This window comes from Kogia breviceps, chromosome 3 (genome assembly GCF_026419965.1).
Source record: "Kogia breviceps isolate mKogBre1 chromosome 3, mKogBre1 haplotype 1, whole genome shotgun sequence".
Lineage (NCBI taxonomy): Eukaryota > Metazoa > Chordata > Mammalia > Artiodactyla > Physeteridae > Kogia > Kogia breviceps.
In genome coordinates, this window is record NC_081312.1 from 15,174,349 (window position 1) to 15,198,368 (window position 24,020).

At 40.5% G+C, this 24,020-nt stretch overlaps 1 protein-coding gene across 4 annotated transcripts in view; it reads left to right on the plus strand.

The window, feature by feature from the left end:
- The first annotated feature begins 4,085 nt into the window (after positions 1 to 4,085).
- The window catches only part of EML5 (EMAP like 5), a 175,754-nt gene continuing 155,819 nt past the window's right edge, over positions 4,086 to 24,020 (plus strand). For all 4 annotated transcript variants that reach the window (XR_010839438.1, XM_059059510.2, XM_067027919.1 and 1 more), the window contains exon 1: positions 4,086 to 4,747. Coding sequence is in view for 3 of the 4 variants with exons in the window: in XM_059059510.2 (XP_058915493.1) it covers positions 4,551 to 4,747 (197 nt within the window). In the remaining variant the exon portion in view is untranslated. The remainder of the gene's footprint in view (positions 4,748 to 24,020) is intronic.

Consider the following 24,020-nt stretch of genomic DNA (forward strand, 5'->3'; position numbering starts at 1 on the left):
TGAGAGAATAAGATGGTAGAACTGGAGCTTTTAGCAGCTATTTTGCTGGTCGGGAAATGGAGTCAACCCAAAGGAAAACAGAACTGAGTTAATTCTGATGACCTGGTTCTGATGTTATCTCTCGAGCTCTAGGATCCAAGTGCATAGATACCAGTTCTAGTTGCAGTCCTTTTTGGCATTAAAATTCCATTTTTATCTTAAGCCATTTTGAGTGGGTTTCTGTAACATACAACTAAAAAAGTCCTGACTAATACAGTATTGAAGATCAGAAAAATGTTCAAGTTTTCAAAAGTTTCAACTATTCAAAATAAAACTAAGAGGAAACCTATTATGACTACACACATGTATTCTCTTTTATATTTAATGGTTGACAAATATGTATGGAACATCTACTGTAGGGCCAGGCACTATGATATGCTCTGTACATAAAACAGGTTAATTAAAGGTATGGTTACAGAAACATTTTTATGGACGGCATATTAAAAAATCATTATAATTCATAAGTTGGGCTGAATTAGCTAGCTAGCATAGCATGAATTTTGGCTTTTATGCTTTATATACTTTGCTTTTCGTTTCTTTTGTAAAGACCTGAGGGTAGCTAAAACTAGTAGCCAGCAAAAAATTTATTTGCTTGCATTTTAATATTTCAAATGTTCGGAATATAAAACTCCATACTAGGAACTCAAATTTCATGATATAGATTACCGATGGGTATTGTAGCTTATATTTAAAATGCCTAAGGGAATTCTCTAGCGGTCCAATGGTTAGGACTCCGTGCTTCCACTTCCGGGGCCAGGGGTTCGATCCCTGGTGGGGGAACTAAGATCCCACAAGCCACGTCGTGTGGCAATAAAATAAAATAAAATAAAACAAAATAAAATGACTAAAAAATGCCCACCTGTTGATATGTAGAATTTGGGGGTCTTTCTCCTGCATCCTTATTTGCATTACTTTCAAAAGGTACAGATGGTGAAATCACATCTAGTAATAAAAGCTTGATTAAGCTTTCTGATGTGACATTAGTAATAACAGATTATATATAAAGTTGTAGGGGTAAGAACTAATCAGGGTTTTTCTTTTCTCTCTAATATTCATGAATGTTTTACTTTTTAGCCACCCTTGTACCTTAGCTGTCTCTTTTGGTCTTGAGTTGTCAGTTGAGGATGGTTTAATTAAGAATGTTTTTCCTTCACACTCCACCCTTGGGTCATTAAAAATTGCAATGGAAAATATGATAATGGAAAAATAAATTATTTCAATCTGTTATTAATATGAGTACTACTTAAATATATATCATGGGGTCCATGAGACATTGTACTGAAAAAGCCCGAAACATAGAGAAAAGTATTTATTCCTCACTATCCCACATCTCATAAAATTTACATGTAACCAGCAATTAATGTACCACAATTGTACAGCAACAAAATATTTCATCTTTTCTAAGTTCACTGCTTAAATTTAAATAAGCAACAACTTTTTCTTTTTCTCACCAGGGGTTTTCAAGGAACTCAGTAGTGAGTTAGAAAACATTCTTATTAAAAACAAATACATGTGACAAAGAGAATTGTATGTGCCTTTGTCCAGAGAATCCCACACAGGCCTTTTTATGGCTTCAGAGCCACTTCTCAAGCCTGAGTTCTTTCTTCCCAGCAAGTGCCAGAAGCCTAATCTGCATTCCTTCTCTTTCTGCTAAAATTCCTGTTATCCGAAGCCAAAGACAAGCTGTTGAGTGTGGCACATTTCCCCTAGTCTTGCTCTCCACCCCCTTCAATTTTTGGCTGCCCTCATTACAAGATTTTTTTGTTTGTTTTTTTGTTTGTTTTTTTGCGGTACGCGGGCCTCTCACTGTTGTGGCCTCTCCCGTTGCGGAGCACAGGCTCCGGACAAGCAGGCTCAGCGGCCACGGCTCACGGCCCCAGCCGCTCCGCGGCATGTGGGATCTTCCCGGACCGGGGCACGAACACGTGTCCCCTGCATCGGCAGGCGGACTCCCAACCACTGCGCCACCAGGGAAGCCCTACAAGAGTTTTGATGGAAGAAATTTTCACATACTGAGGTATGTGGAAGTCATTCTGGCTCATACATGATTTAACTTAAACCTTATGCTAACTAGAACAGTCTGTTTTGTGGCCTATTAAACATGCATTGTACGTCTGCTTCAACCATTAAAGAAAAGAATGCATTTAAAAATCAAAATGGAAAAACTGTGGTTCAGGCATCCAAAATGGAGCTGGGTGGCCATTGTGGATGTGGTTTCAGATATGTTGTGCATCACTTAGAACTTCTTAGAACTTGAATTTCCTGAACAGTATCGGTCTCAAGGACACCACCAGCCGTTCTCAAAACAATTATCTGCTAGCGGCTGCCAGCCACAGTCTTATGGTCCCAAGGTCTCCTCTTGTAACTCTGCAATCATTTTGGACCCCAACAAATTCTTGCTTAACAAGTGCCCTTACTTCTTGCCAGCTCCAATCCTAATTCTTGACAAACAACTTATGTAATTTTACGGTTTTTGCCTTTATAAGCCACCCCCTTTTTGTAGTCCAGCGGAACACAATTCAGGTGATTCTTGAATCTGTGTATCACAGGCCATAGCCCTCAGTTTAGCTCAAATAAAACTCTTTTCTATTTCTATCATAGATTGGTTTATTGATTATTTCTATTGACAGTTTTACAGCTAATCACTCTGGGAATAGCAAAAATAATAAACTTTTAAAAATGTCTGAAAGCTTGGAAATTGTATAAAGCTCTTACGGTCAGTTTTTCCTGCATCATAGTTCCTCACTACCCTGTTAGATGATTATTCTGAACTACAACGGATTGGATTTCTACTTTCAGCCTTCCTAGTGGAGCTCACCAAATCTACTCACTCCTTCAGAGTTTACTGTTCATGACATTTATGCAAATTCCTTCCTCTGAAATGGCCCTTCTTTCCTGCATGTAGACTAGAAGTCATAACCAAAACTGAAAAGGTATCCTCTTGTCTCAAATTGGTAATTTGCATCTTTGAGGAAGCAGAGATTGGGTAACATCCATTGCAAAATATGGGTACCATCTAGGAATCATCACCTCTGTAGAGTCACATTTCTTAAAAGGATGCTAGTTTATTCTAGCTTTTCTCAGACTTCCAAGTTTTGGGTATTTCCCAGGGAAATCAAAACAGATTATTTTTAGACATGAAAGATTCATATTTGTATTTTATAAGTTATTATTTCTCGTTGTAAACCTTATGGCTATCATTCTGCATTTAAAACCTTTTAAAATATGGATTTCAAATTATTTTACAGGTATTGGTAAATCCTGTGAGGGAGGGGGCACTTAGAAAACTGAGTAGGAGGGGAACTGACAGAGGAAGTCATCGCTCCCAGGACTCGTGTTTACAGGCTCATTCTCCAGAATTATGACTCAAGACATTTTCAACATCACTGCAATGCAAGAAGTATCGAGTTCATTGGTGTTCAAAACAGTAATTAAAAAAATTCAGGTACCACTGCTATTTCTTAAGAAATTGGATCTGGCGTGTCATTTTACGATTTAAATTCTACTTTAAGCTTTGAGGTCATGTATACAAATAAGAAAATGTGCGCTTAGGAAGTCAGGTTTTATTCCCACTCAATGTCTGGTATAGTGAGCACTATGAAGCAGCTAGAAAACACCCGCTCACAAGGTACCAGGAAAAAAAAAAAATGAGGTTAACATCCTAGTGTTGATTCTTCCACGCATAAGCGTAGCCCTGGCCGGGTACAGGGGCCTTGTGAGACAGGCGCTTCCCGGGCGAGACCTCCCAGCAGCAGGGGACGAGGGTGGCCCAGAGTCCCCCCGGGGCCTGAGCGGGACGCGGTCAGGGCGGCTGGGGTCGCTGTCCTGGCCGAGGATGGCGGGACTAGACGTTAGGTGAGAGCGAGAGCACGGGAACCACGACCCGGCAACGGTACCCAAGAAGCACCCGGCGCCTTCGTGCTCCCCCGCTGGGAGGGGCGGGGCGGGGCGGGGCGAGCGCGGGCGTTGGCTGCGACGGCAGCGAGGGGGCGGAGCCGCGCGAGGCCGCGCGCTCGCCGTTTTCCTGCGATCGGGGGCGCGCGGCGCGGGTCCGCCGGGCTGTGGGACGAGGCCGCGGCGGGACGTGAACGCCGCAGGTGACCCGGGCGAGGAGCTGGGTGCCCGGGCGGCGGCGGAGGCGTGGAGGCGGGAGGCGATAGGCGGGCCCGCACTCGGCTCGGCTTGGCTCAAGGCTTGGGCGCTGCGGGCTGAGGAGACAAGGCGACTGAGGTGGGCGAAGAGAGGGCGCGCGGCACCCTCTTGACGGCCGGCGGCGCCCGCGGCCCTCAGCATGTTCCGCGAGGCGAGGGTTTTCCTCCCGCCCGTGGGCTGAGGCGGCGCCGGCGGCTGCCAGGAGAAGCGACATGCACCTGCCAGGCGCGGCTTAGAGGACGCGGCAGGCGGCGAGTCCCGGCCGCCCGCGGGAGGGCTTGTTGCGCCCGGACGCCGCCGCCTCCCGTCTCCCGCCGCCGCCGCGGGCCCGAGCGGAACGGCGGGGTGGGCGCCCGGACATGGCTGCCCGGAGCGCCCCGAGCTGCCACCTGCGGCTTGAGTGGGTGTACGGCTACCGGGGCCACCAGTGCCGCAACAACCTCTACTACACGGCGGCCAAGGAGATCGTGTACTTCGTGGCGGGCGTCGGCGTGGTGTACAGCCCTCGGGAGCACCGGCAGAAGTTCTACCGGGGCCACAGCGACGACATCATCAGGTACGGAGGGGCGGGGGCGGCCGCCGTCCCCTTGAGACCCGCGCGCCGAGTTTGCACTTGCAGGTCCTTCTGGGTACCCGTGACCCGCTCCTTCAGGGCGCATCGCCCGGGAGAGAAACCCGGAGCCATCTGGTCCCGAATCCGCCCTGTTAACACCGGAGAAATGCCTTTCCCCATCTTCGCGTTCTAGAGTCTCTCCTTCTCGGTCGGTGCGGTGACACCAAGTCCGCTTATCCACTGGGCGCTCGGTTTTCTGGCTGTGTACCCTTCTTCTTCCATCAAATTTGTGAAATGTACAAAAGGTTATTTTGGTAGCATTTTACTCCTTTAAATCCCTTCGTTGATTTCTTATTCAACGCTTCTTAAAGCGCCCCAGGGAAGTCCTTTACCTAGTAGAGGACTGATAAAAGTCCCCTAAGCTCTAGGCTGGTCCTGGGGAGCGCGCCCAGGATGGCATCCTGGAGGGCTCTCATCTCTTGGCCATAATGATTAGTTGAGGTTTCACTGCCTGCTGTTATCAGCAGATAAAAAAGAAACCCTGGCAACCTTAAGGCAATTCATTGAACTTTAAAATGTGCACACCTGTAAGCAGTTTGGGGCTAGGTTTGATCCAAAGAAGGTGCTAAAAATAATTCTGACTTCCAATTCTGTTTCCTTTTCAATAAAACAATGCTAAATAAATATACTTTTGTATTTTTAACTTAAATCACAGTTTTGTCTTCATTTTAATTCTTTTGTGGGCGGCATCTTAAAGTTGGTCCCAGTGCTTGTTTACATTTCTTTAGTGAGCGGTGTATTTGAAATGTAATTTTCAGTCAGTGTCTTAAAACTTTTATGGCAAATAAAGTTAAAAGCTGCAGAAATTATTCTAGTCCATTGATTACTGTCTCAAGCACAGTATATTTGTCATTGATGATGGAGAATGTGTTTTAAAACATTTTGAGACTGGGGGGGGGGGCGCGCACTCGCGCTTGCTTCTTCTGGGTTTTTTAAAAGAGATTCTATGATTGGATTTGGTTACTCAGTTTTATCCCCATGTCTATTTTCCACAGGATTTAAAGTGTGCATTTCAAATCCAGTATCATGGTTTGATGTCTTGTAGGCAAAAAACTCTGGCACTTAAATTCTGTAAATAAAGAAGATCTTCTATTTTGCATGTCTGTACGTTTATGCTCTGTAAGAGGGAAAAGGAGGCCTAGGACAAACAATAGGTAGGGCAAGATGGAGTAAAGATAAGGAGACCAGAAGCTGAGATTGTGGAGTAGGAAATGAGACAGTGTTTGGGGTTCATTTGTTTGTTGTTATTCACCCCAAGAGTAGAATTTACCCCAGTTCTTTGTCTTTTTCCCTGATCCTTTCCAGTTTGTCTCTTCTTTTCCATGTGTTAGTTGTACGACAGTTCAGGGGATAGCAGCCTTATATAGTTGAAGCAGCCTTGACTGAAGCCGTCCTCCAGATATTCAATCTCTTAGGTTCGAATCAGTAGGTGGGGTAGGTAGGTGTGAAGGATTTTGAGGTGCACTTCTATTGTTTTTACTACTTGGTAGTTGAGAGCAATATGGTATGAAGATCTTCTGAAACTAGATATGATTTATTTGATGGGGTAAATGATGTTTTCTTTAGTCTTCCAGCAGTAATTTGAAGCTATATTATGTCACACTGCTTGAATTTTTATAATTGTGTTTCAGTAAACTGTAAGGAGGTGATGCTTTTGCTTTCCTACATAATTTTACAACCATATATGTAGTATCTCAACGTGTTTCAAAAGTGAGATTACTCTAATTTTTGTCATAATTGGATAGTTGCTTATGATTTTATGCAAAGGATTCACCCTTAAAATAATTTATAACAATAAAAAGTTTTCTTGAAAATTTCAGTGGGGTAGTAAAATCTGAATATATAGCATCCTGAAATTGTGGCACAAATTTAGTACAGTACTAAGACTATAACTTAGAAATCGCTCAAACTTTTGGAAATTTTGTTTCAAACAATAATGGTAGAGATCATTCTTGTTTGTGAAATAGATCAGGAAAATGTTCAAAGCTTTCAAATTTGTTTCAATTCAGTGTTTGAAATACAAACATGGTTACTACTCAAGTAATTTTTCAATTCTGTCACAGCAGAAAATGTAATATTTATAAATGTGATGGCATGGTGGAAAACTTGCTGTAATGTTAGCCTTATTAGTAAAAAGTATAGTTTTTATCATCTGTTTTGTTTTCATATTTGCTTGAAACTTAGGTAAAACATATTAATTGAATATAACTTAGTCTGAAGCTAAGACTATACCAGAATGAGCAAGTCGTTGTCTTTAGGTTTTGAAAGTGTAGGTGCCATATTGGTTGTAGACTAAATAATGATCAGTTGCTTACCAGTTCTATCATCTTACTACATCTAGCATTGCCAATGGTGGTGCCACATGACTTTATCATTTTGTCTGTGTTGCATGTAGTTGTCTTACTTCTTTTTATTAGGTATGTATATATATAGTAATTTGTCCTTCAGTTATATTTATTTCAGTATTACTGACTTATGTAGAAATTAGTTTCACTGTCAGAAATAACACAGGAATTTTAGAGTCACTTTTTCTTTCTTAATGTTTTTTTTCCTGTGTCCCAAGTTATATTGATAAAATTCTCTAGTTATTAAGTGTTTATTACAGGCTTAAGACTAAGTTATAAAATAGACTACTAGTAGTTTTAATATACGATGAACATCTGTAGCTTGGTCTATATTTTGAAACTTTTGCCAGCTGTCTTCCCAAAGGATACAATAGCTTTTAAAATTAATTTTTCTAGATACTACCCATCAACACATTTTTGACAAGTTTGTGCTTGAAGTAGTGAATGTTATTGATAGTTTGCAAGTCATATATCACCAGTGAAGACCATTGATGGAATGTAGTTAGCTTGGTGCATTTTGTTACTACTTTTTTTTCCTTTAGACAAAATGAAAGGTGTAGTAGCTCTTCAATTGTGGTATGTGGTGTTTTTACGAAAGAAAACTGATCAACCTTCATCATAATCTAGTAAAAGTGGTTTTTAACAGCTCTGTATTTATAGTATGGAAATTTCATTTATTCAACACAAGTCAAAATTGTCTTCATAAAGCATTTCAGAATGTATGAGGTCTCCATGGTGGATCAATACTTTTTGTGTTTATGGGTTGAGGGTAGCAACTTTTTAAGGTCTGGCAGGAATTTCTGCAAACCTACTTGTTGTCTAGTTAATGTTTCCAGATATATGGTCAATATTTCCCAAACTTGACTGAGCAACAGAATCATTTAAGGAGCTTTCTGCCAGTTTCTAGCCTTTTCATCAAATGCGCTAAGCTAGAATCCTCTAGAGCTGGATCCCAGAAATTTGTTTTTCAAACAGTGCCCCAGATGATTCTGTTTAGGAAACATGTTGCCAATTTGTATCCCAAAACATGCATGCATAGAATTCTTAAATAAGCAGTTTGAGAAATGGGTAGAAACCCTCCCCTCAAACCTGTTACCAGAATTTTCTTAAGCATTGTGTAATATCTAGAAGCAATACGTCAGAAAGTATTAGATAACATACAGATTTAGTAAAATGTCCCTGTGTTTAAGTAACTAGAATTGGTGACCTGAACTTTCACAGACTATTTAATAATTCTGTTCTGTAAGATTTCTCTTTATGTACGTGGATATCAAAATATTTATGGTTGGTTTTCAAATACTGCGTAGTTTAAGAGATAAAATTAATGTGTTTTCAGGCAAAGGTTGGAATTATCCAGAATAATAGTTCAAATTGTCATAAATGTATCATTATTTACTTGGGGAAAAGACAGATTTTATATTTGTGTTATAATAACTTTTCCTTTATTATTTTGTAGTGTCTAATATATAGATAACTAATAAAATATATTTGGATATAAATTAAGGAAAACATGGTAAATAAATAAATTCTTTGAAGCTATTAAGAAATAATAGTTTCTTAGAAACTATTGAGAAATAAGAATAGTTTCTTAGAAACTATTAACTTACTGTTCTTTCAAGGTCTTTTCACTCATCAAAGAAATATTTATTGAACATCTTTGTGCAAGGATCCCAGCTTTAAGGTATTAGGAGTTTAAGACACTATCAGTCAAGTAAAGAATCACTTAGAATACTATGTGTACTAGGGATAGCAGTATGTACATGGGCACATAACAGTTACAGTGATGTTACCTAGTGAATAGAATACCTAAGCTGTCTGGATCTTTAAGGAAAACAGAGAAGTAGTCATCAGAAGAAATGAGTGAAGGCATAGCATTTTGAGAAGAGTTAACATCATATGCGATCGTCTTATGTTAAGAGAAAATATCTGAAAAAGTTGTTTGTACTCACTATCTTCAGTTCTTTTTCTCCCATTCAGTCTTAGCTCTGTTCTATTTCACCCTAGCAACTCTTGTCAAGGTCACCAGTGACCTCCACAGTGCTATATCCAGTGGTCAATTCTCTGTTCTAATCTTATTTGATTTATCATCATCATTTGCCACAATTGGTTATACCCACCTTCTTAAGACACTTTCTTCTTTTTTTTAAAGATTTTTTTTTTAATGTGGACCATTTAAAAAATCTTTATTGAATTTATTACAATATCGCTTCTGTTTTATGTCTTGGTTTTTTGGCCCCGAGCCATGTGGGATTCTAGCTCCCTGACCAGGCGTCGAACCGGCACTTGAAAAGCGAAGACTTAACCACTGGACTGCCAGGGAAGTCCCTTAAGACACTTTCTTAATTGGTGTCTGGGACACACCTTAGTGTAAAAATAGGTATTTCTTGCTTTATTTATTCTTTCAGCAAATATTTATTGAGCACCTATTAGTATTTACCAGGGACTATTTTTAGCACTAGAGTTACAGTGGTGAACCAAGCAGGTGAAATTCCCAACCCTCATGGAACCTATATCTACTGCGGGGAGATAATAAACAAGGTAAATTTCATATTTATATACATAATAAATACGTATATAGTGTGTACATGTTATCTATTTTTTTGTATATATAGTGTGTATATCTATCTATATCTATATAGTATGTAAGGGCTAAGAAAAAAACAGGAACGTGAGGTAGAGACTACTGGGAAAAGTTTAGATAGGTGTTTGGATAGGGTAGCCAGGGACGCCTCACTGTAAAGTATAAATTTAACACTTGAGTAGAGACTTGGAGGTGAGGGAATGTGCTGTGTGGCTATGAGGGAAGGACATTTCAGTCAAAGGGACTATCAAGTTCAAAAGCCCTGAAATGGAATGCCTCATGTGCTTGAGGAACAATATGAAAGAGTGGCTGGAGTACAGTGAATTCACATGAAAGTAGTAAAGAAATGAGGTCTGATGAGGTAATGGTGGTGGGAGCAGATTGTGTACAACCTTACAGGATTTTGAGAGGATTTTGCCTTCCCATCTGAGGGAGATTAGAAGCCATTGGAGTAATTTAATCAAATTAGTGACATAATTTGAGTTAATGGTTTAACAAGGTCACTCTGGCTCCTGATGGCAGACTGAGGGAGAGGGATAGGACGGAAACAGAGAGACCACTTAGCGGACTGTTCTAAGACATATTGGTGGCTTGGACTAGAGTGGTTACAGTGGAAGCAGTGAGAAAGGATTAGATATATTTTGAAGATAGGGGCAACATGATTTACTGATGGACCAGGTATAAATTGTGACAGAAAAGAAAGGTCAATGGTGATTGCAGTTTTCGGCCAGAACACCTGAAAGAAGAGAGTTGCCAATTACTGAATCAGCAAAGACTGTGGCAGGAGCAAATTTTCTGTTTTGGGAGAAAGGGAAGATCGTGAGCTGTTTTAGAAGTGTTTTGTTTTAGATGCTAATAGACAACCAAGTGGGGTTGTACATTAGGCAGTTGAACATACACGTCTATAATCCAGGGAAGCATTCTGGGCTTTGAGTGTTATCAGCATCTAGATAGTACTTAAAGCCATGAGCCTGGATGAGACTACTGAAGGAGTGAGTATGGATAAAGAATCTGAAAAATGGATTCCCGTGGCCCTCCAACATTTAAATATAGGGGAGGTGAAAAAGAACTGACAAAAAAGTGGCTAGAGAGGCAGGAGGAAGACCAAGAGAGTGTGGGGTCATGGAAGTCAAGTAAAAAGAGTTTTTCAGGGAGAAGGAAGTGATCAGCTGTATCAAGTAAGGTGAGTAGAGAGAGCTTCACCTTAGTGGAGATGTTGGCTATTTTGCAATAATTACATTGTAATCACGAGACTGTCCAGGAGACTGTGTATGTTCAGGTGATCAGGGAACAAAGAAAGAAGTCATCAAAATGAGTCATGTCACTATTAGTATGCAAAACTGGCCTCCTTGAAGATTTGCTCCAGCAGCTTCTAGTTTGCTTGGTTATTTAAAAAATGGCACATGGGTGGCAGCTTTAGATCCCTGCTGTTCAAAGATGTGGTCCTTAGACCAGCAACTTCAGCATCACTTGGTAGCCTGTTAGAAATGCAGGTCTCAAACCCTACCCCAGGCCTACTGGATTAGACTCTGAATTTTAACAACGTTCTCAGGTAATGTTTTGGGTTTAAAATATTAAAGTTGTGGGTTTTAATATCAAAGTTTGAAAAGCACACTCTCGATCAGTGGTTTTCAAAGTGTGGTCTTTTAACCAGCAGCATTAGCATTACCTGCTAATGATAGCATTCGCACCTAACTAGGTGTTAGGACTGCAAATTCTTGAGCTTCACCCCAGATCAAATCAGAAAATCTAGATGGGGGCCCAGCAATCTACTTTAATCACCTACATGTGATATTGATGTACTCTAAAGTTTGAAAACCATTGCTCTAGATTCTTGATTTTCAACCCTGGCTGCATATTAGAATCACTTGGAGAGTTAAAGCAAACATAATAAAACCACCAACGGCTGAGTCTCATCCCTAGAAATTTCAATTTAATTTATTTAGGGTGGGTCTCAGGTATAGTTTCTTTGTTGCTGTTTGCTTCTGATTTTAAGCTTCCTAGATGATTCCAACAAGCAGCCAGGGTGGAAAACCACTGCTCTAAATACAGAAGTAATCCATGGTAGTGGTCTGGGAAGTCAAACTCAAAAAACTCAGGGCCTACCCAAATTTATTCATTTACTATTATGCATTATATCACAATATTGATCATTTGCCAAGTATTGAGACCCCTTTAAAAATTTGGGCCTATTACCTAAGGTCCATTTGGAGATTTTTTTTATCAAAAAAAGCAACCCTTTGTATTGTTTTCCATTAATGGATCTGCCCAGTGTCATCAGTGGCTGAAAACATGAAAAGACAGATACCTTGCATCATCAGTCCAGAAAAAATGCTTACTCACTGGGGACCTGGAAGGTTCACTTAACGGGCAAAATTATGTGCATCCTGGATGGTACCAACTGAGGTATAACTCCATGCCCCAGGTGTTGATTTCAGCAGACTCATAGATCAGTTGTAGTGTGTTTGGGTCAATGATTTGGACCATGGAAAGCCCAAGATTGTCCATTAATAAATTTCCATTTTGGAGCCAGAATCTGCAGTCAGAAATAGACCAAATATCCAATATGTTAATATTTGAAGAAGCATCTAAACGCCCCTCAGAAGGACAGATCATCTCACCTCTATGAAATTCTAAAGTGGACATATTCACAAGGACAGTTGAAATAGCACCCTAAATTCATGTCCAGTGAGGGCAAGGCAACTGAGACTGCATGTTGCCACTGACAGCTGACTGGCTTCTCTTTAGACCAGCAAGTGTCCTCCATTGTGTCTTCAGTATGAATCAGTATTCTGAAACAGTATAAGGACTGACAAGGGGTTACACCTAGCCAATGTAAACAAGCTGCCTTGGCTGCAGTGGTATCTGTTCTAATTATAAGGTGGCACATGGTATTACCATATTGGCCAAAGACAGCAAGAACTTGTATGAAAGCCTTAATAGCTCCTGGATTTCCGGTCTACACTGTCACCCTCTGTGTATCGGATTTTTAAAAGATCAAGGGAAATATAGTGCCCACCTTACAATACTGGCGTGCATATCCATCTGAATTAGTAAGCATGGCAGAAAAATACTAAAAAATTCTTGGAATGAGGGGATAGGCAATGGGACTGAAGATGGACATTGGACCCTAGATCTAGCTGTTTTTGAGGCCACAGGCAGGGTCAATTCATCATAACACCACTAAATTCTAAAAAGTTTTTTGTTTTGGTATGGGTGGCTCATAATGCTGGATTGGCTAATAAGAGGTTGTAATTGTAGGAGGTGTTAACTCATTTCACTCTAAAAGTTACCTTGTTCTTCACAATCAGGGAGAGAGACCTGATTTTACTTTAATACAGAGGCTGGGGATATAGAAACAAAGCAAAGAGGTTGGATGTGAGGTGAGAATTCTGGATTGTATCATTGCCAAGGTATAGATGGGTGTTCAGCCTCTTAATGGATCCCAAGAAAGAGAGAGGTTATAGTCATGGGTGCTGGAAACATGGAATGTGTGGCAGAACAGGAGCACCTAATTGAACTTAAAGGCCCAGAAATAAATTTTTGTTAAGAATAGTGTATATAACCTGTTCCTCAAATCAGTTAGAAGAACTGAGTTGCATGGTTGCCATAGGTCTCTTTGTTGAGGAAATCCTGCTGCTCTTTCGGTTCCTGGGAATCACGTACCTATTTCACCTCCCAACCAAAGAGGACATTCATTCTTTATCTTTTTTTCATTACTATGAGAGGACTTTCTTTCCTGGTCAGGAATACAGTACTAGACACTACTGCCTCTGGTGTGGAAGCTCACATTACATATTCATTTCAAACTATGGAGAGTAATGACAATTGCCACAGGCAGTTACTCCTAAGAATTTTGCAATTTTTACGCAGTATGATGTTGCTTGTGATAATATTAAATTAGCCACAAGATGATGGTGTAACCAGGTCTAACCACCTTAGTGTCCATATTTTTACAGATATTAAGGTTGATCAGGAAGCAGGGTCTAATTCCCAATTAGGAGTGGAAAGTGGAAGGCTATTTTAAGTCTTAGAACATAGGTGATAACTAATCACAGAGTCCACAGACTGGTCATCATTACCTGGTTGCAGTGTGACTTTTCTAATTATTAGTTAACCCGTGGACAATGTATATAACACACAAAGCACCATAGAGGGTGGCACTACTAACATGGTAAGAAGTTTTACCTGGAGTCTGGATATGAGATTTAGATTGCAAGTTGACATGCACCTGCAAAAGGCAATTTTTGCAGCATACAAAGAGACCATGTAGGAGTCTGAAATTGACATAATAGGGAATATGAGAGGTTTGGTAGGCTCCCTCTTAGAGGGTGGTTATTATATTTTAAAAATTATTGATGCATATTTATAATAGGAAATAGAAAAATATAGAAAAAGGAGAAAAAAATTTACCCACAGTCTTGTAATCTAGAGATATTCCTATTGTGTTTTAGATGATTTCTTTTGAAGTCTTTATGATACATGTATCATAAGACTTTAAGACTATTTTTTTAGAGCAGTTTTAGGTTTACAGCAAAATTGAGAGCAAGGTACAGATTTCCTGTATTCTGCTGCCCCCACACATGCATTGCCTCCCCATTATCAACATCATTCACCAGAATGGTACATTTTATCCAAAGATGAACCTATATTGACATATCATAATCACTCAAAGTTTATAGTTTACCTTAGGGTTCACTCTTGGTGTTGTACATTCTATGGGATTGAACAAATGTTTAATGACATATATCCATCATTATCGTATCATACAGAGTATGTTCACTGCCCTAAAAATCGTCTGCTCTGCCTGTTCACATACTGCCCCTCCCTGCAACAACTGATGGGTTTTTTCCTTTTTTAAAATTGGAGTGTAATTGCTTTACAATGTTGTATTAGTTTCTGCTCTACAGTGAAGTGAAGCAACTATATGTATATATATATATCCCCTGCCTCTTGGACCTCCCTCCCACCCCCGCATTCCACCTGTCTAGGTCATTACAGAGCATGGAGCAGAGCTTCCTGTGCTTTATAGCAGGTTCCCACTAGCTGTCTATTTTACGCATGGTAGTGTATATAATTACTGAATCTGTAGTTTTGCCTGTTTTGATTGGAGTCATATAGTATGCAGTCATATAGTCATGTAGTCATATAGTCATGTAGTCATATAGTATGTAGCCTTTTCAGATGGCCTTCTCTCACTTAGTAATATGTATTTATGGTTCCTCCATGCCTTTTTGTGGCTTGATAGCTCATTTCTTTAGTGCTGAATAATATTGTATTGTCTGGATTGACAATTGTCTTGACATTGTCTTTCACAGAGCAGAAGTTTTTTATTTTAATGAAGTCCAGCTTATCAGTTATTTCTTTCATGGATCCTGTGTTTTGATGTTTTATAACTAAAAAGGCGTCACCAAAACCAAGGTCATCTAGGTTTTCTCCTATGTTTTCCAGGAATTTTACAGTTTTACATTTAGGTCTCTGATTCATTTTGAGTTAATTTTTGTGAAAGGTATAAGGTCTCTGTCTAGATTCACTTTTTACATGTAGATGTCCAGTTGTTCCAGCACTATTTGTTGAAGGAGACTATCTTTGCTCCATTGTATTGCCTTTGCTCCTTTGTCAAAGATCAGTTGATTATATTTATAAGGGTCTATTTCTGGGCTCTGTATTCTGTTCCATTGATATAATTTGGCTAATCTTTTGCAAATACCATATTGTCTTTTTTTTTCTTCTAATTTTATTAAGTTTTATTTATCTTATAAGTGGAAGTTTGTGTCTTTTGATCACCTTCATCCAATTCCCCCCCCCCACCCCGCACCCCCGCCTCTGGTAACCAGAAATTTGATCTCTTTTTCTGTCAGTTTGAAGTATAATTGACCTGCAATACTATGTTAGTTCCTATTACACAACATAGTGATTTGATATTTCTGTACATTTCAAAATGATCACCATGGGGCTTCCCTGGTGGCGCAGTGGTTGAGAGTCCACCTGCCGATGCAGGGGACACGGGTTCATGCCCCGGTCTGGGAGGATCCCACATGCCGCAGAGCGGCTGGGCCCGTGAGCCATGGCCGCTGAGCCTGCGCGTCCGGAGCCTGTGCTCCGCAACGGGAGAGGCCACAACAGTGAGAGGCCCACGTACCGAAAAAAAAAAAAAAAAAAAAGATCACCATGATAAGTCTAGTTAATATGTGTCACCATACAAAGATACTACATAGTTATTGACTGTATTCCCCACACTATACATAGCATTCTATGCATGTGTGTGCGTGCGCGCATGTGTATGTATGATTACTTGAACTTACTGATCTCTTAAGTTGAAACTCATTTTAACAACCCTGCATTTTTACCCTCCCCCAACGTTTACTGTTTTTGACATCATATTTTACATCTTTTGTTTTATATCTTTTGTGTATCCCTTAACTACTTATTGCAGATGTAGATGATTTTATGACTTTTGTCTTTTCATCTTCTTACTATGGCTGATTTACTACCTTTACTGTATATTTATCTTTACCAGTGAGATTTTTTCCTTTCACAATTTTCATCTTTCTAGTTGTAGCCTTTTCTTTTTCTCTTAGAGTTGTCCCTTTAACATTTCTTGTAAAGCTGGTTTAGTGGTGCTGAACTCTTTAAGCTTTTGCTTGTCCATAAAACTTTTGGTCTCTCCATAAAATCTGAATGCAAGCTTTACCAGGTCGAGTATTCTTGGTTGTAGATTTATCCCTTTCATCACTTTAAATATATCATGCCACTCCTTCCTGGCCTACAGAGTTGTTTTTTGTTTTTTTTTTTAACATCTTTATTGGAGTATAATTGCTTTACAACGGTGTGTTAGTTTTTGCTTTACAACAAAGTGAATCAGTTATACATATAAATATGTTACCAAATCTCTTCCTTCTTGCGTCTCCCTCCCTCCCACCCCCCCATCCCACCCCTCTAGGTGGTCACAAACCACCTAGCTGATCTCCCTGTGCCTTGCAGCTGCTTCCCACTAGCTATCCACCCTACATTTGGTAGTGTATATATGTCCATGCCACTCTCTCACTTCGTCACAGCTTACCTTTCCCCCTCCCCATATCCTCAAGTCCATGCTCTAGTTGGTCTGTGTTTTATTCCCATCCTACTCCTAGGCTCTTCATGACACTTTTTTTTCCTTAGATTCCATATATATGTGTTAGCATACAGTATTTGTATTTCTCCTTTTGACTTACTTCACTCTGTATGACAGACTCCAGGTCCTTCCACCTCATACAAATAACTCAATTTCGTTTCTTTTTATGGCTGAGTAATATTCCATTGTATAAATGTGCCACATCTTCTTTATCCATTCATCTGTTGATGGACACTTAGGTTGCTTCCATGTCCTGGCTATAGTAAATAGAGCTGCAGTGAACATTTTGGTACATGACTCTTTTTGAATTATGGTTTTCTCAGAGTATATGCCCAGTAGTGGGATTGCTGGGTCGTATGGTAGTTCTATTTGTAGTTTTTTAAGGAACCTCCATACTGTTCTCCATAGTGGCTGTATCAATTTACATTCCTACCAACAGTGCAAGAGTGTTCCCTTTTCTCCACACCTTCTCCAGCATTTATTGTTTCTAGATTTTTTTATGATGGCCATTCTGACCAGTGTGAGATGATATCTCATTGTAGTTTTGATTTGCATTTCTCTAATGATTAATGATGTTGAGCATTCTTTCATGTGTTTGTTGGCAATCTGTATATCTTCTTTGGAGAAATGTCTGTTTAGGTCTTCTGCCCATTTTTGGATTGGGTTGTTTGTTTGTTTGTTTGTTTGTTTTTTGCGGTATGCGGGCCTCTCACTGTTGTGGCCTCTCCCGCTGCGGAGCACAGGCTCCGGACGCGCAGGCCCAGCGGCCATGGCTCACGGGCTTAGTCGCTCCGCGGCATGTGGGATCCTCCCGAACCAGGGCACGAACCTGCGTCCCCTGCATCGGCAGGCGGACTCTCAACCACTGCGCCACCAGGGAAGCCCTGTTTGTTTGTTTTTAACATCTTTATTTGAGTATAACTGTTTTACAGTAGTGTGTTAGTTTCTCCTTTACAACAAAGTGAATCAGTTATACATATACATATGTTTCCATATCTCTTCCCTCTTGCATCACCCTCCCTCCCACCCTCCCTATCCCACCCCTCTAGGTGGTCACAAAGCACAGATGTGAACTCCCTGTGCTATGCGGCAGCTTCCCACTAGCTATCTAATTTACATTTGGTAGTTTGTATATGTCCCTGCCACTCTCTCACATCATGTTTTTTTGTTATTGAGCTGCATGAGTTGCTTATAAATTTTGGAGATTAATCCTTTGTCAGTTGCTTCATTTGCAACTATTTTCTCCCATTCTGAGGGTTGTCTTTTGGTCTTGTTTATGGTATCCTTTGCTGTGCAAAAGCTTTTAAGTTTCATTAGGTCCCATTTGTTTATTTTTGTTTTTATTTCCATTTCTCTAGGAGGTGGGTCAAAAAGGATCTTGCTGTGATTTATGTCACAGAGTGTTCTGTCTAGGTTTTCCTCTAAGAGTTTTAAAGTATCTGGCCTTACGCTTAGGTCTTTAATCCATTTTGAGTTTATTTTTGTGTATGGTGTTAGGGAGTGTTCTAATTTCATACTTTTACATGTACCTGTCCAGTTTTCCCAGCACCACTTATTGAAGAGGCTGTCTTTTCTCCACTGTATATTCTTGCCTCCTTTATCAAAGTTAAGGTGACCATATGTGTGTGGGTTTATCTCTGGGCTTTCTATCCTGTTCCATTGATCTATATATCTGTTTTTGTGCCAGTACCATACTGTCTTGATTACTGTAGCTTTGTAGTATAGTCTGAAGTCAGGGAGCCTGATTCCTCCAGCTCCATTTTTCATTCTCAGTATTGCTTTGGCTATTCGGGGTCTTTTGTATTTCCATACATATTGTGAAATTTTTTGTTCTAGTTCTGTGAAAAATGCCAGTGGTAGTTTGATAGGGATTGCACTGAATCTGTTCATTGCTTTGGGTAGTAGTGTCATTTTTACAATGTTGATTCTTCCAATCCAAGAACATGGTCTATCTCTCCATCTATTTGTATCATCTTTAATTTCTTTCATCAGTGTCTTATAATTTTCTGCATACAGGTCTTTTGTCTCCTTAGGTAGATTTATTCCTAGATTATTTTATTCTTTTTGTTGCAGTGGTAAATGGGAGTGTTTTCTTAATTTCACTCTCAGATATTTCATCATTAGTGTATAAGAATGCCAGAGATTTCTATGCATTAATTTTGTATCCTGCTACTTTACCAAATTCATTGATTAGCTCTAGTAGTTTTCTGGTAGCATCTTTAGGATTTTCTATGTATAGTATCATGTCATCCGCAAACAGTGACAGCTTTACTTCTTCTTCTCCGATTTGGATTCCTTTTATTTCTTTTTCTTCTCTGACTGCTGTGGCTAGAACTTCCAAAACTATGTTGAATAAGAGTGGTGAGAGTGGGCAACCTTGTCTTGTTCCTGATCTTAGTGGAAATGGTTTCAGTTTTTCACCATTGAGGACGATATTGGCTGTGGGTTTGTCATATATGGCCTTTATTATGTTGAGGAAAGTTCCCTCTATGCCTATTTTCTGGAGGATTTTTATCATAAATGGGTGTTGAATTTTGTCGAAAGCTTTGTCTACATCCATTGAGATGATCATATGGTTTTTCTCCTTCAGTTTGTTGATATGGTGTATCACGTTGATTTGCATATATTGAAGAATCGTTGCATTCCTGGAATAAACCCCACTTGATCATGGTGTATGATCCTTTTAATGCACTGTTGGATTCTGTTTGCTAGTATTTTGTTGAGGATTTTTGCATCTATGTTCATCAGTGTTATTGGCCTGTAGTTTTCTTTCTTTGTGACATCTTTGTCTGGTTTTGCTCTCAGGGTGATGGTGGCCCCATAGAATGAGTTTGGGAGTGTTCCTCCCTCTGCTATCTTTTGGAAAAGTTTGAGAAGGATAGGTGTTAGCTCTTCTCTAAATGTTGGGTAGAATTCACCTGTGAAGCCATCTTGTCCTGGGCTTTTGTTTGTTGGAAGATTTTAAATCACAGTTTCAATTTCAGTGCTTGTGATTGATCTGTTAATATTTTCTATTTCTTCCTGGTTCAGTCTCGGCAGGTTGTGCATTTCTAAGAATTTGTCCATTTCTTCCAGGTTGTCCATTTTATTGGTATACAGTTGCTTGTAGTAATCTCTCATGATCTTTTGTATTTCTGCAGTGTCCGTTGTTACTTCTCTGTTTTCATTTCTAATCCTATTGATTTGAGTCTTCTCCCTTTTTTTCTTGATGAGTCTGGCTAATGGTTTATCAATTTTGTCTTCTCAAAGAACCAGCTTTTACTTTTATTGATCTTTGCTATTGTTTCCTTCATTTCTTTTTCATTTATTTCTGATCTGATCTTTATGATTTCTTTCTTTCTGCTAAATTTGGGGTTCTTTTGTTCTTCTTTCTCTAATTGCTTTAGGTGCAAGGTTAGGTTGTTTATTCGAGATGTTTCCTGTTTCTTAAGGTAGGATTGTATTGCTATAAACTTCCCTCTTAGAACTGCTTTTGCTGCATCCCATAGGTTTTGGGTCATTGTGTGTCCATTCTTATTTGTTTCTAGGTATTTTTTGATTTCCTCTTTGATTTCTTCAGTGATCATTCCATTATTAAGTAGTGTATTGTTTAGCCTCCCTGTGTTTGTATTTTTACAGATCTTTTCCTGTAATTGATATCTAGTCTCATAGCATTGTGGTCGGAAAAGATACTTGATACAATTTCAATTTTCTTAGATTTACCAAGGCTAGATTTGTGACCCAAGATATCTATCCTGGAGAATGTTCCATGAGCACTTGAGAAAAATGTGTATTCTGTTGTTTTTGGATGGAATGTCCTATAAATATCAATTAAGTCCATCTTATTTAATGTATCATTTAAAACTTGTGTTTCCTTATTTATTTTCATTTTGGATGATCTATCCATTGGAGAAAGTGGTGTGTTAAAGTCCCATACTATGATTGTGTTACTGTCGATTTCTTCTTTTATGGCTGTTAGTATTTGCCTTATGTATTGAGGTGTTCCTATGTTGGGTGCATAAATATTTACAATTGTTATATCTTCTTCATGGATCGATCCCTTGATCACTATGTAGTGTCCTTCTTTGTCTCTTGTAATAGTCTTTAAAGTCTGTTTTGTCTGATATGAGAATTGCTACTCCAGCTTTCTTCAGATTTCCATTTGCATGGAATATCTTTTTCCATCCCCTCACTTTCAGTCTGTATGTGTCCCTAGGTCTGAAGTGGGTCTCTTGTAGACAGCATATATATGGGTCTTGTTTTTTATCTATTCAGCCAGTCTGTGTCTTTTGGTGGGAGCATTTAATCCATTTACATTTAAGGTAATTATCGATATGTATGTTCTTATTACCATTTACTTAATTGTTTCGGGTTTGTTCTTGCAGGTCTTTTCCTTCTTTTGTGTTTCTTGTCTAGAGAAGTTCCTTTAGCATTTGTTGTAAAGCTGGTTTGGTGGTGCTGCACTCTCTCAGTTTTTGCATGTCTGTAAAGGTTTTAATTTCTCCATCAAATCTGAATGAGATCCTTGCTGGGTAGAGTAATCTTGGTTGTAGGTTTTTCTCCTTCATCACTTTAAATATGTCCTGCCACTCCCTTCTGGCTTGCAGAGTTTCTGCTGAAAGGTCAGCTGATAGCCTTATGGGAGTTTCCTTGTGCATAATTTGCTACTTTTCCCATCCTTCTTTTAACATTCTCTATCTTTAATTTTTAAGTCTTGATGTCGTCCTCTTTGGATTGATTCTCTGTGGGACTCTCTGTGCTTCCTGGACCTGGATGTCTGTTTCCTTCTCCAGGTTAGGGAAGGTTTCAGCTATTATATCTTCAAATATTTTCTCAGTCCCTTTCTTTTTCTCTTCTTCTTCTGGGACCCCTATAATTCAAATGTTAGTATGCTTTATGTCTCAGAGGTCTCTTAAGCTGTCCTCATTTCTTTTTATTCTTTCTTATGTTCAGCTTAAGTGATTTCCACTACTTTGTCTACCAGCTCACAGATCCATTCCATTGTATCATTTAATCTACTGTTGATTCCTTCTAGTATATATTTCCATTTCAGTTATTGTATTCTTCAGCTCTGCTTGGTTTGTCTTTATATTTTTAAACTCTTTGTTAGAAACTTATAACTTCTCACAGTGTTCACCCAGTCTTCTCCCAAGTTCTTTGATACAGTCACTACTTTGAACTCTCTATAAAGTAAATTGACTATTTCCCATCACTTAGTTCTTCTGTACCCCAACAGCACAATCCCCCCTGGTCACCAGAGCTGTATGCTCTAGGGGTGCCTGCTGTGTGGGCTGTGTGGGTCCTTGTCTTGTGGCATGCTGACTACTATGGGAGTTTGGTAGGTGTGGCTGGCCCACACTCCAGTTAGTTGCCAGGCACTGCCTTGTGTAGAGGATGCTGGCCACTGGTGGGCAGGTCTGGGTCATGAGGCTGCTGACTGTGGCCCAGTGGTCCTGGGGCTAGTGCTAGTCCGCTGGTGGTTGGAGCTGGGTTCTGGAGTGGGTACGGTGCTGGGGTCTTCCAGATATAGTGTCGGCCTGCAGGTGGGTGGGGCCAGTTCCAGACATAGCTGGCTGCAGGGTCTCGGGTGTCCCAAAGCTTGTGTTGGCCCACTGGTGAGAGGAGCTAGATCCTGGGGCAGATGGCTGAGGGGTCCAGAGTGTCTTGGAGTTGGTATCAGTCAGCTGGTGGCAGGGCTAGGTCCTGGGGTCTCTGGATGCGAGGCCTAGGGGTTGCAGAGCTGGTGTTGGCCTGCTGGTGGGTGGGGAAGAGGCCCAGCGGATTCCAGGGCTAGTGTCTGTTCACTGGTTGTCAGAGCTGGAGGTCCCAGAGTTTGTGTTTCTGCCTACTGGTGGCTGGGGCCAGGGCCCAGGGTATCCTGGGACTGTTGCCTATCCAGTGGGTGAGGCTGGTTCTGGGGCTAGTGTTGCCCACTGGTGTGCATGGCCGGGTCCCGGGCCCTCTGGTGAATAGCTTGGGGTCCCAGGGTGACTGTGGCTCAGGGGACCTTAAGGCAGCAAGCCTACTTGTGGATAGGGCTGTGTCTCTGCTCAGCTAGTTACTTGGCCTGAGGCATTCCAGTATTGGTGCTGAAAGGCTAGTGGGTAGGGTTGGGTCCTGGCACTAATAAGCTAGAAGGAGGATTCAGAAATGGCATTTGCCAGCACCAGTGTCCATGTAGTAGAACAGGCTCCCCCAAATGACTGCTACCTTTGTCTTGTCCCCAGGATAAGCTCCATTTGCCTTCTGCCTCTCTGGGAGGCTCTCCAAGATCAGTAGGTCAATCTGACCCAGGCTTCTTTCAAATTATTGCTTGTGCCCTGGGTCCTCCTGAAGTGTGTGCGATTTTGTGTGTGCCCTTTAAGAGTGGAGTCTCTTCCCACAACGCTCTGGCTCTCCCAAAAGTAAGCCCCACTAGCCTTCAAAGCGAACATCCTGGGGGCTCATCTTCCCAGTGCAGAAGCCCCTAGGTTGGGGAGCCTGATATGGTGCTCAGACCACTGGCTCCTTGGGCTGAACCTCTACAGTTGTAATTATCCTCCTGTTTGTGGGTCATCCACCTGGGAGTGTGGATCTTGACTATGCCATATCTCCACCTTTCCTACTCATCTCATTGTGGTTTCTTCATTGTGTATTTAGTTGTAGAAGATCTTTTCTGCTAGTATTCCCATTTTTCTCATCAATAGTTTCTTTGTAAATAGTTGTAATTTTGGTGTGCCATGGGAGGAGGTGAGCTCAGGGTCTTCTGACTCTGCCATCTTGGCCACTCCCCCAGTACCATACTGTCTTGATTACTATAGCTTCATAGTAAGTCTTGAAGTTGAGTAGTGTCAGTCTTCCAACTTTGTTTTTCCTCTTCAATATTGTGTTGGCTTTTCTGGGTCTTTTGCCTCTCCATGTCAACTTTAGAATCAGTTTGTTGATATCCATAAAATAACTTGCTGGGATTTTTATTGAGATTGCATTGTTGGTTCACAACCTCAGGAGTTCCCTGAGTGAGATTCTAAACTGGCCCCCATACATAGAGGCCAAGGAGGGACTGAAGAAAGGCAGACCACTCCAGATTGGAAGGTGGCAGTTTTAATAAACAAGGAAACTTACATACAAGGCATGTCTTGGGCAGCTGCATGACAATTAGATCTCTGTACCCACCCACCAGAATCTTAAGCATTTATCTAGAGACCTTAATGGGGTTCA